We start from the raw sequence: 13681 nt of genomic DNA, 5'->3' as shown, positions 1-13681 counted from the left end.
TAATATATTACATATAATATTTAGGTTATAGCAGACGTTTTTGAAAGTAACAAAAATTATCTAATTTCAAAAGTATTTTATTAAATCTGATTTTTATACAGGGTTATTCACCTTATTCGACACGGAGTATTGTTAATAATTTGTTACGTGTTTAAAAATAATCTATAATGTCAATATTCCATGGATATATTGATAAATGAGGTCTAAATTATAAGAAAATGCATTTTCTATGAAAACTTGAAAAGATAGGTAAAAAATGGTATAATAGTTTGATAGATAATTAAATTGTGTATCTTATTCACATCAAATATACTGGGTGTTCCATTTAAATTAAAAAGTTATTGCCCTTTAAACCTAGTAATTATTCAATATAAATTATTAGACACTCTGTATCAAATAGTATTATTTTTATTATTGAAACACAAAATGTAGGGGGTAAATAGAAAAACTTTAGTACAACATTTGGTTTCAAAACCTAAATACGCCTGGAGAAACGAAGCATTAAAATAATTGTTACTGCCTTTTCACAAAATCGTAAATATTTCAAAAAGGGTAAGATGAAAGTGCGGCAAACCATAATTAAATTTACCAAATTTAATTTTTATTTTTATATAAATCGTAGAAACTAAAAATGTAATATACAGGGTGTATATTTACTTTTGATATTAAATAATTTTTGTTACTTACAAAAACGTCTGCCATGACTTTGGAAGCCCGATAGTCGTCTTCCATTATATTAAATAATAATGGTTATTCTTCGCATCTCCGTCCTTCTATGATAGCTTTTGGTAGGTATCACTTTTCCTATACCGCGCACAAAGTGGTTCGAAAGAATGTGTAATGTAAACAAACATCCTCAGCTTCGGCCCTGGAGGCGACCCATCGGTCCTTAATTAGTTCATTTTTTTGTGCTGTCGCGTATAGTTGGTTTAAAAGAGTGTTGTTACGATGCCAAGGATACGGGAAAAACGAAAATATTTTAATCAGTTAAAATATATTAAAGAAGATTTTTTATATCGTAAACATCAATCAAATGTAGCATTTGAATTAAACCAGAGTGTTTTCAGGAAAATTACGTTTGCTTCGGTAGTAGGCAAATTAGTTTCAATTTCACCCACTTTTACTTATGGTCGGCTTCATTTAAAATCGTTTGAAATAGTTAAAATAAAATCATTAGCCCAGAGTAGAAATAATTATAGCTTGAATATGATTATTCATAATAACCTATTATTTGATATAGATTGGTGGATACATACCTAATATAAATAATTCAGGGAAACAAATAAAACCGACACCATACTCTCTAGAAATATTTTCTGACGCTTCAAATACAGGTTGGGGGAGCTTGGTGTGTTGACCGGGAGGCACAGGAATTTTGGGACAATACCCACATTTTATACCATATTAATTACCTTGAACTGTGTGCTGCATTATATGCATTAAAATGTTTTGCTTAACTAAGAACTAATTGTCATATCCTATTGCGAATTGATAATGTTAGAGACTACGACATAATAATAATAATAGCCATAATAATAATAATAGCCATATATAAGATAATATAATAATAGCCATAATGATAATTGCCATTGCATGTGTCCACAGAATGGGCAGCTCCCGATATTCAAGCCTAACAGTATAGCTAGAAGCATCTGGGATCGGTGTGAGTCCAGAAACATATTTATTTTTGCCTCATATATAAATACCAAAGAAAATATTATAGAGAATGTTCGTTGTCTTGACTGCCATTCTGGCTTTATAAATTATCTATACAGAATGCCATTGTCTTGATGGCATTTCTGTAATAATTTGATTTACTATTATCCTTGTTATACTGGGCTATTATAGAGAATGTTCGTTGTCTTGACTGCATTCTGGCTTTATAAATTATCTATACAGAATGTCATTGTCTTGATGGCATTTCTGTAATAATTTGATTTACTATTATCCTTGTTATACTGGGCTATTATAGAGAATGTTCGTTGTCTTGACTGCATTCTGGCTATATAAATTATCTTTACAGAATGTCATTGTCTTGATGGCATTTCTGTAATAATTTGATTTACTATTATCCTTGTTATAATGGGTTATTATAGAGAATGTTCGTTGTCTTGACTTCATTCTGGCTATATAAATTATCTTTACGGAATGTCATTGTCTTGATGGCATTTCTATAATAATTTGATTTACTATTATCTTTGTTATACTGGGCTATTATAGAGAATGTTCGTTATAATGGGCTATTATAGAGAATGTTCGTTGTCTTGACTTCATTCTGGCTATATAAATTATCTATACAGAATGCCATTGTCTTGATGGCATTTCTGTAATAATTTGATTTACCATTATCCTTGTTATACTGGGCTATTATAGAGAATGTTCGTTGTCTTGACTTCATTCTGGCTTTATAAATTATCTATACAGAATGTCATTGTCTTGATGGCATTTCTGTAATAATTTGATTTACTATTATCCTTGTTATACTGGGCTATTATAGAGAATGTTCGTTGTCTTGACTGCATTCTGGCTATATAAATTATCTTTACAGAATGTCATTGTCTTGATGGCATTTCTGTAATAATTTGATTTACTATTATCCTTGTTATAATGGGTTATTATAGAGAATGTTCGTTGTCTTGACTTCATTCTGGCTATATAAATTATCTTTACAGAATGTCATTGTCTTGATGGCATTTCTATAATAATTTGATTTACTATTTTGTTATACTGGGCTATTATAGAGAATGTTCGTTGTCTTGACTGCCATTCTGGCTTTATAAATTATCTATACAGAATGCCATTGTCTTGATGGCATTTCTGTAATAATTTGATTTACTATTATCCTTGTTATACTGGGCTATTATAGAGAATGTTCGTTGTCTTGACTGCATTCTGGCTTTATAAATTATCTATACAGAATGTCATTGTCTTGATGGCATTTCTGTAATAATTTGATTTACTATTATCCTTGTTATACTGGGCTATTATAGAGAATGTTCGTTGTCTTGACTGCATTCTGGCTATATAAATTATCTTTACAGAATGTCATTGTCTTGATGGCATTTCTGTAATAATTTGATTTACTATTATCCTTGTTATAATGGGCTATTATAGAGAATGTTCGTTGTCTTGACTTCATTCTGGCTATATAAATTATCTTTACAGAATGTCATTGTCTTGATGGCATTTCTGTAATAATTTGATTTACTATTATCCTTGTTATAATGGGTTATTATAGAGAATGTTCGTTGTCTTGACTTCATTCTGGCTATATAAATTATCTTTACGGAATGTCATTGTCTTGATGGCATTTCTATAATAATTTGATTTACTATTATCTTTGTTATACTGGGCTATTATAGAGAATGTTCGTTATAATGGGCTATTATAGAGAATGTTCGTTGTCTTGACTTCATTCTGGCTATATAAATTATCTATACAGAATGCCATTGTCTTGATGGCATTTCTGTAATAATTTGATTTACCATTATCCTTGTTATACTGGGCTATTATAGAGAATGTTCGTTGTCTTGACTTCATTCTGGCTTTATAAATTATCTATACAGAATGTCATTGTCTTGATGGCATTTCTGTAATAATTTGATTTACTATTATCCCTTGTTATACTGGGCTATTATAGAGAATGTTCGTTGTCTTGACTGCATTCTGGCTATATAAATTATCTTTACAGAATGTCATTGTCTTGATGGCATTTCTGTAATAATTTGATTTACTATTATCCTTGTTATAATGGGTTATTATAGAGAATGTTCGTTGTCTTGACTTCATTCTGGCTATATAAATTATCTTTACAGAATGTCATTGTCTTGATGGCATTTCTATAATAATTTGATTTACTATTATCTTTGTTATACTGGGCTATTATAGAGAATGTTCGTTGTCTTGACTGCCATTCTGGCTTTATAAATTATCTATACAGAATGCCATTGTCTTGATGGCATTTCTGTAATAATTTGATTTACTATTATCCTTGTTATACTGGGCTATTATAGAGAATGTTCGTTGTCTTGACTGCATTCTGGCTTTATAAATTATCTATACAGAATGTCATTGTCTTGATGGCATTTCTGTAATAATTTGATTTACTATTATCCTTGTTATACTGGGCTATTATAGAGAATGTTCGTTGTCTTGACTGCATTCTGGCTATATAAATTATCTTTACAGAATGTCATTGTCTTGATGGCATTTCTGTAATAATTTGATTTACTATTATCCTTGTTATAATGGGCTATTATAGAGAATGTTCGTTGTCTTGACTTCATTCTGGCTATATAAATTATCTTTACAGAATGTCATTGTCTTGATGGCATTTCTATAATAATTTGATTTACTATTATCTTTGTTATACTGGGCTATTATAGAGAATCTCCGTTGTCTTGACTGCCATTCTGGCTTTATAAATTATCTATACAGAATGCCATTGTCTTGATGGCATTTCTGTAATAATTTGATTTACTATTATCCTTGTTATACTGGGCTATTATAGAGAATGTTCGTTGTCTTGACTTCATTCTAGCTATATAAATTATCTTTACAGAATGTCATTGTCTTGATGGCATTTCTATAATAATTTGATTTACTATTATCTTTGTTATACTGGGCTATTATAGAGAATGTTCATTGTCTTGACTGCCATTCTGGCTTTATAAATTATCTATACAGAATGTCAATATCTTGATGGCATTTCTGTAATAATTTGATTTACTATTATCCTTGTTATACTGGGCTATTATAGAGAATGTTCGTTGTCTTGACTGCCATTCTGGCTATATAAATTATCTATACAATCAATTGTCTTGAAGGCATTTCTGTAATGATTTGATTTACTATTATCCTTGTTATAATGGGCTATTATAGAGAATGTTCGTTGTCTTGACTTCATTCTGGCTATATAAATTATCTTTACAGAATGTCATTGTCTTGATGGCATTTCTATAATAATTTGATTTACTATTATCTTTGTTATACTGGGCTATTATAGAGAATGTTCGTTGTCTTGACTGCCATTCTGGCTTTATAAATTATCTATACAGAATGCCATTGTCTTGATGGCATTTCTGTAATAATTTGATTTACTATTATCCTTGTTATACTGGGCTATTATAGAGAATGTTCGTTGTCTTAACTTCATTCTAGCTATATAAATTATCTTTACAGAATGTCATTGTCTTGATGGCATTTCTATAATAATTTGATTTACTATTATCTTTGTTATACTGGGCTATTATAGAGAATGTTCGTTGTCTTGACTGCCATTCTGGCTTTATAAATTATCTATACAGAATGTCAATATCTTGATGGCATTTCTGTAATAATTTGATTTACTATTATCCTTGTTATACTGGGCTATTATAGAGAATGTTCGTTGTCTTGACTGCCATTCTGGCTATATAAATTATCTATACAATCAATTGTCTTGAAGGCATTTCTGTAATAATTTGATTTACTATTATCCTTGTTATACAAGGCTTTTATATAGAATGTTCGTTGTCTTGCCTGCCATTCTGGCCATATAAATTATCTATACAGAATGCCATTGTCTTGATGGCATTCCTGTAATAATTTTGATTTGCTATTATTCTTGTTATACAAGCCTATTGTATTATAAAATCTTCGTTGTCTTGACTGCATTCTGGCAATATACATTTTTGATGGCTTCTTGTCATATCTCGATTTATTATTATAGAGAATGTTTGTTGTCTTGACTGGTATTCTGGTCATATAAATTTTTTTCATACAGGAGATTTTATGTATTTTATATTATAGGAAATATTCGTTGCTTTGACAGCACTATTTCATATTTGATAGGATATACGAAATATCCGTTGTTTTGCCTGCATTCTTAGATAATTTTATTTCTTAACTTCTTGGGTTCAATTAAGACAGAGAATTAATATTGACAGATGATATTGTAGAGAAGTTGGTTGAGGAAGGACAATTATTTATTATTTCCACCAAGCAATCTCGTTTAAAAGAAGGATTGAAATTAATCCGTATTTAAGCCGATCTGCGGCTATTAAAGCATCTTTAGATGATTACTTGTTTGGATCAGAATTTTTGTCTAAAATAAAGGCCAACAAAGAAATGGAAAAAACAATAGAGGAGATCAAGGAAATCAAAAAGATAGATTTCTATTCAAGGGCTGGGCCATCTGGAGCCTTAAATTTAAACTCCAAATGCCCTCTTTACAAAACCAGAATGAAACCAGACAGAGAGGGGCAGATACCCACCAAGATCATTTCGCAAATAGAGGTAAACACATTACCGAAAAATGCAGGCAGACTAAATTTTTTTAAGAACAATTGTCTAAACTTTCTGATAATATACAGATTCGTCACTGGGTATCAGGCATAAAATTACCTTTTTTCTTGCAAATCTATCCAGCCTAGAATTCCAAATATAAAAATTTCGAATTTCAAGTTGCCCATTTATAAGGCGGAAATTGAAAATTAGTGGGGAAAGAAGCTATAGTAGAGTGTTCTTATAAAAAGACCCAGTTTTTGTCTTCATATTTTTTTTAATAAAAAAGCCCAATGGAGAGCATAGATTCATTTGTAATTTAAAAAAATTAAACAAATTTATTATTAACCATCATTCATTATATCATTTTAAGATGGAGGATTATCGAAGCGCTTTGAAATTAATAACTTATAATTGTTTCATGTCAAGATCGATTTAAAAAAATGCATATTTTCTGTTATTTATTAATGAAACCTATAGAAACTGGCAATAAAGAGATTAAGAGAGAGAGGGCATATCTTAGTTATTTATTTAGATGACATTTTAATTTTTGGTGAAACCTTTGCGGATTGCACTAAAACGACTAAAAATACTATAGAACTTTTATATAGCCTAGGTTTTATTCTTAACTTGGAAAACATTTTAATTCCCACACAGAATATAACATTTTTAGGGTTTACTTTCAATTCATATAGCCTAGGTTTTATTCTTAACTTGGAATAAATTTTAATTCCCACACAGAATATAACATTTTTAGGGTTTACTTTCAATTCAGTTCTTATGACGTTAGGCCTGCCAATAGAAAAGGCAGAGGATATTAAAAACAAATTAATTAAACTAAGACAAAAACAAATTGCAGAATAAAAACTATTCCAATTTTTTTTATAATCATTTTCAGATAGGACCTTAAAACAATATTCTTATTGTTATAAAAAATGGTGAAAGTTTTGTTGGGATAGGAGTCATAACCCTTTTAGTTACAATTTAAATGCGTTACTGATCTTCTTAACAGATATTTTTAATAATGGTTTATCTTATTCTTCTCTTAATTGCTATAGATCGGCATTTTAATTAGTATTTATACGCCGGAGGATGAGTTAGTGCTAAAGAGATTTTTTAAAAGTTTATGCAACAGACGTCCGGCAACACCCAGATATGAGTCAACATGGGACACCTATCCAGTATTATCGATATTATTTTAATAGCCTTTTTCCCAATGAAACTCTTACATTAAAGGACTTGACATTGAAACTCGCTACTCTGTTGCTATTTACTTTGGAGGACAGAGTTCAGACCATTTCAAAAATCTCTGTATTTAACATCAGATCGGATCGAGATCAGAATTCCTGATAGAATAAAGACCTCAGGTGTTAAAAGGAAACAACAAAGGTTTTAGTTTTTCCATACTTTAGAGATAAACCAGGACTATGTGTTGCATCTACATTAATGTATTATTTAGATAAGACTAAGTTATATCGTAACTCACTCTAAATTCACTGTTAAGTTAATTACATACCAGCGACCCCTTTATGCTACATCGACCCAAAGCATATCTCGCTGGGTAAAAGAAATTTTACAAAGAAGTGGTATTGATACTTGCATATTAAGGGTCCTAGTGTCTGTTATGCCACCACGTCAGCAGCTTATAGGTCAGGATTAAACATAGATTTAATTAAAACAAAAAACAAAAAAAAACGGCAGGCTGGACAGAAAGATCTAAAGTACTTAATAACTTTTACAATTTACCCTTGGCAACCAACCTTACAGATTTTGCTAATTGTATTATTAAGAGAATGGATAATTAAGAAATTTCGTAAAAACTAAAAAACTAAACAAGATTAGACTTATTGTGTGTCTGTTTCCTTTTATTGTAAGGTTTACTCGTAGTCATTTAATTTAAATAATTATTTTGTTTTTTTCTTTTTGGTATTAATTGTTTTACTACTATATCGTTACGATTAATATAGGCAAACATTTTCGTTTAGGTTAAAACATAAGGTAAACATAATATAAGCAAATATTTTATTTAGGTTGTATTAATTATAGATAATAATTCTATAATAAAATATTACTAGATATTATCTAGCTTTCTTACCAATATCGCACCGAATAAAGTTTCTATGAACATCTACCAAAAGCTATCATAGAAGGACGGAGATGCAAAGAATAATTATAAGATTGATTGACTTACCTGGTAAGGAAGATCAATATTGATTATTCGAGCATCGTAGTCCTTCTATGATAGAGCCCTCCCATACCCCAAACATTACCCGATTCAGTGCGATTTACTCCGTCACAAATGAACTAATTAAGGACCGATGGGTCGCCTCCAGGGCCGAAGCTGAGGATGTTTGTTTACATTACACATTCTTTCGAACCACTTTGTGCGCGGGATAGGAAAAGTGATACCTACCAAAAGCTATCATAGAAGGACTACGATGCTCGAATAATCAAGATTGATCTTCCTTACCAGGTAAGTCAATCAATCTTATAATTATATATTGTAAAATTATTTGTAAACGACAGCTTTTATAAAATACTGTTAAAGTTGGTGAAATTGTGACACCTGGCGCGCCTAAGTAACCCAAGGGTTCACCTCGCTGGACTAAGCGAGACTCTATTTCATGGTTGGCAGGTATGAGAGACTCATTGAAAAATTCTTTAACAAATTATAAATGGAATCTCGACCATAGTAGTTGTTATTTTATTATGACGTGTTATTTTATTTTTTTAATATAAATTATAAAAATACAAATTTCATGGAACGCTTTAATATAGAATTCTAAACGTAAAATTCTGAACAAAAGATAAAAAGGGAAACATTACTCAAACCAAACTTGAAAACCGGTGTTAGGAAGATTAGATTATATTTTAAAAATGAAAAGCTAAAAGAAATTAACTTTTTTATTTCAAAAAGTCGAGGGGCCTTGAATATTGGGTCCAGTTATTTCAACTAAAATGATACATTATGAAAGTATTAACATTTATTATCTTTCAAAAGGATACTTGACCCCTTGTTGATTTCGAAATATGCAGTCAGTAGAATGATGATTTATTTTAACAGCATTTAAAAATATTTTACTTTATTTTTAATATATGTATTACTATACGCCAAGTAGTATTGATATGTTAATCAATTATTAGACATTTTTTACGATAAGAAATTTTATAATTTTTGAACTGACTTTTTGACTTGAAAAACCTTTGTGGGTGCTTCATGTAAAAAAAACGTATTTAAAAAAAAGTGCTGCTGATTTTCAATATCAGCCAGTCGTTTTAACATATTCCGTAAAAAGCTACAAAATAGTTTTAATTATTTTAGAAAATCATACCATTTAGACTGCAATTGTCCACCCCATTCTTCTTAACCTACCATGTATAATGATTATTATGTAAAAGCATGCCATATATTAAACATTTTGAAAATAGAAACAATGTTTCAAATATTTCTGTTACCGTATAAACATTTGGGACATGAAATCATGCATTTTTACAACACTCACGGACACAAGTGGGCACTTGCAGTATAAGTTGAGGGAGACTGGTACCATCTTTAAATTGAGAAGAAGATTTCTCCTCTTCTTTGGAAATTTTCAGTCCAGAGCTATCTACAGATATGTTTTGGTCACCGTGATGATTTGCTACCGTAAAAGACGAGTTCTCTTCTTTAGTAATACTCATGTAGTAACAAGTATCGCTTTTTTTCATAATGTGCCTGGGGCCTGGATTTAGGAGTATTGTATCTTCGTAAAATTCTGGAAGCTCTGCTGGTCTTACACCTATTAATGCTACTCCATATCTAAAGTTCGATTGAAAAGTATACACCACAATTAATAATTGAAAATTAAAGAATTTAGGACTTCCATTGTCTTTATTTTGATTAACACAACGTTTCAGAGGGATCACTGACCGGTATGAGAGAGAGAGAGAGAGAGAAAATTTTGATGATCAAAAGAAAAAGTTAGTGGGTTTTTTTTGAAAAATATTCTATCAGTGATAACCCATATGCACGTTCCTGATTAATTTATCGACACTTTTTTAGCCATTAAAATATGTAGCACTTATAGTAACTTTTACCCTCAAATTTTCATTCGAATAAGCATATATATTTATAATAAATCGAAAGATTAACGAAACAAAGCAGAATCGGTTGATATGAAAAATAAATCTTATTTTTGCGTGAGGAATCTCCCCACGAGAGATGGCACATGTTTTTTGAATTAAAAAAATGAAACGCCTTGTACCGGGTGGCCAACTAAGAATGGACGCCGGCTGTATCTCAGAAATTATCGTATAACTTTGGGAAAAAAATTCTAATAAGTAAATCGACCAAGAGAAATGGCTGGAAATTATTTTCAAGTTCAAAAATGTCCGCTAGGGAGCGTTTCTCTGATAGACAATCAGAAAATAGGGCTTTTCTCAAAAATATGCAGGTGAACAGGTATTTTAAATATTACTATTGTAAACATCGAGAAATTTGAAATTTTTTTGATATAAAGTATTTTGCTCTGTTTCATAAAATAAAGTGGTGGGGGAAGGTTAAACTGGCTTTTATTAAAATAGGGATAACTCTGTGGTTTGAGTTACCCGATTTAAACAAACTAGGGATCATTTAAAAGAGCTTTTCTTCCTTAATTATTCCCAGTATAAATTGTGTTTCCACAATTTTTTAAGTGGTAGCTAGAGGGCGCTATTTGACATCATAACAGATATGACGCTTTTGCGTAAAAAAATTAAATGGGAGGCTATATTTCTCTTTACACAGTTAAATAGAGCACAACATTTCCAAAATATTAGCGCAAACCGCAACTTTCTACCTTCTCTCTAACCGGAGATATTAAGAGAACCAATTATGTTAGGCTGCCGCTTAGGATTATATATGGTCTAAAAATTATAGTATAGTAGGCTAGGAAAGAAAAAGAGGTAAATTGGGTACGGCAAAATATCAAAATAGATATTTTAATTTCCTTTTAATACCATTTAATTGTTATATATAAGGTGCCCGGTGGCGTAGAGGTACAGGCTCTCGTCTTAGTGATGGGTTGTTATTTAACTATCTGTTATTTTATAACAATTATTTAGAAATAACATAACACAACCGTTACTACTTTTAAAAAATAACAGATATAAAATAACGACACGCAGAGATCGACTGTTCGTGAAACGAAGTCGGCGCTCTGCACCGCCATGAAATTCGAAGCTGCTCGAAGCAATCCCACAGCAATCCCAAAAAACAACTAGTATGGATGGAAAACATTTTTTAGACAACCATCGATACAGGCGGCGAGATACAACGGACAACGGAGTGGGGTATGCGCTACGGCGCGGCGCGGCGTGTTGGGCTTACAACAGCTTAAAAATAATAGGATATAAAAGAAGCAGCTTTTTGAAACAGTTGCGGGCATAAAGCCTGGCGGTCGAGATAACAGGAGTGGGAAAGGAACGCTGCTGCATCGGTCGATTGTCGATGGAGGCTCGAAACAGGTTGGAGAATAACGCATCAGTTGTTTTAGCTACGTTGTTTTTTTACCTGTTACGAGCATAACAGAGCGGCGTTCGAGATAATCGGAGTGGGAAAGTAACGCTGCTGCATCGGTCGATTGTCGATGGAGGTTTGAAACAGGTTGGAGAATAACGCATCAGTTGTTTCAGATACATATTGTTTTTCAACCTGTTACGAGCATAACGGGCGGAGGTCGAGATATTATGGCGCTGTATGTTTCAGTACTTTGTTATTAAGTTTCAATATTTAGGTATTTATTTATTCTGAAAAATTTTCAGAATATTTTAAGATTTTTTAAAAATTTATACAGGGTGTTTTGAAAAATCTGGTCATTGATTAAACACGATCCTGCTTAAAGCCCTTGACGTAAAAAGCTGATTTTTGGAAAACGGATTGACTTTAGGGTGTAGAGGTTCGATAAGAAGGGATTTTTCGAAACTCAAATTCTAAGGAGGTGAAACCACCCTCAAATATTAGAATATTTTTTATTTAAAAACTGGTGAGTTTTTCGAAAAAACTCTTAAACACGTATATTTTATTTTGTTGTTTTACATATTTTGAGATTTTTAAAAAATATATACAGAATGTTTCATAAAATATGACCACTGAGTAATCATGATTCTGCTTAAACTGCTTGACGTTTAAAGCTGATTTTTAGCAAACGGATTGACTGTCGGGTGTAGAGGTTCGATAAGAAGGGGTTTCTCGAATCTCAAATTCCAGGAGGGTATAAACGCCCCTCAAATATTACAATATTTGTTATTTAAAAAACGGTTAGTCTTTTGGGAAAACGATTGGACACGCATAATTTATTTTGTTTTTTTACATATTTTGAAATTTTTTAAAAAATAATACAGGGTGTTCCAAAAAGTTGAGTAATTGATTAACCACGATTCTGCTTAAACTGCTCGACGTTTAAAGCTTATTTTTGGCAAATGTGAGAAAATTTTATCTAGTTTGTATGTTAATGGAAATTCTTGCTTTGCTTTATCATCACCATTACAAATTAATAATTCGACGCGAACGAACTCACGGGTATATGCTAGTTTAAGTGTAAAATTAATTCGAACTCTAGTGTGTAGTTGGTTTCCTTATAAAGAATATACTACACATTTTCTTATATTGCTATTTTTTGACTGCAAATGGTAAAATCATAACTAAGAGCTTCTCGCCCGTCGAGTGAGATGCACCCTGTACAGGGTGGATCAAATTCGACGCTTTTAAATGGAAACACCCTTTTCTATAGGATATAGACGAAAACTAATATCGGTGTCTGGAGCTCAATTTTCATCAAAAACATGATGGTGAAAACCGCATATCAATATCTGTTACCGTTTCGGAGTTACGGGGTGTTTTTCAAAAATGTGCATTTTTAACAAATCGCTGTAACTTTTTTGCTATCGAAAATTTTGTATTTCTATAAAAACATTTCCAAAGCACCTTTTTACCTAGAATTTAATGGTTTAAGTATAATTCTTTAAAATTAATAATTTAAGAGTTATCAACAGAAAAATTGATTTTTTATTTGGGACACCCTCTATATTTTTAATTAACTGAAAAGAATTTAAAATTACCTTTCCAAAAATATAGCAAACTTGATATTATGTTATAATTTCCTTCGAAATACAGAATTTTTAAAAGTTCGCCACTTTTAACTAGTAGGCTTTGGACCCTTTATTGATGATATGCCCTTAATGGAACTCGAAAACATATTTTTCCAGCAAGACGACGCACCGCCTCTGATCGCTGAAGTTATCAGCAAATTTTTGTATCCAATTTCAAGAGTAATTGAATAGCCAACCAAGATTCCAGCCGTTGGCCGTTGAGGCCGCCTGACTTAGTGCCCATGGATCTAATCCTATCGATTTATTTACGGAAAAATAAAGGTTCCTTGTTCTTTCGTATAATCTAGAC

The 13681-nt window shown here is 31.3% G+C and overlaps 1 protein-coding gene across 1 annotated transcript in view; it reads right to left on the bottom strand.

The window, feature by feature from the left end:
- Positions 1-13681, bottom strand: part of LOC115887866 (potassium channel subfamily T member 2) — a 314018-nt gene that overhangs the window by 112004 nt on the left and 188333 nt on the right. Inside the window, exon 13 of the mRNA XM_030907381.1 lies at positions 9768-10063. Coding sequence (XP_030763241.1) covers positions 9768-10063 — 296 coding nt within the window. The remainder of the gene's footprint in view (positions 1-9767; positions 10064-13681) is intronic.

The sequence above is a fragment of the Sitophilus oryzae genome, unplaced genomic scaffold, assembly GCF_002938485.1.
Source record: "Sitophilus oryzae breed Bouriz unplaced genomic scaffold, Soryzae_2.0 scaffold_649_pilon_pilon, whole genome shotgun sequence".
In the NCBI taxonomy this organism is placed as follows: Eukaryota; Metazoa; Arthropoda; class Insecta; order Coleoptera; family Curculionidae; genus Sitophilus; species Sitophilus oryzae.
Note: the sequence above shows the minus strand (reverse complement) of the source record. Positions and strands in the feature narration are given on the sequence as shown.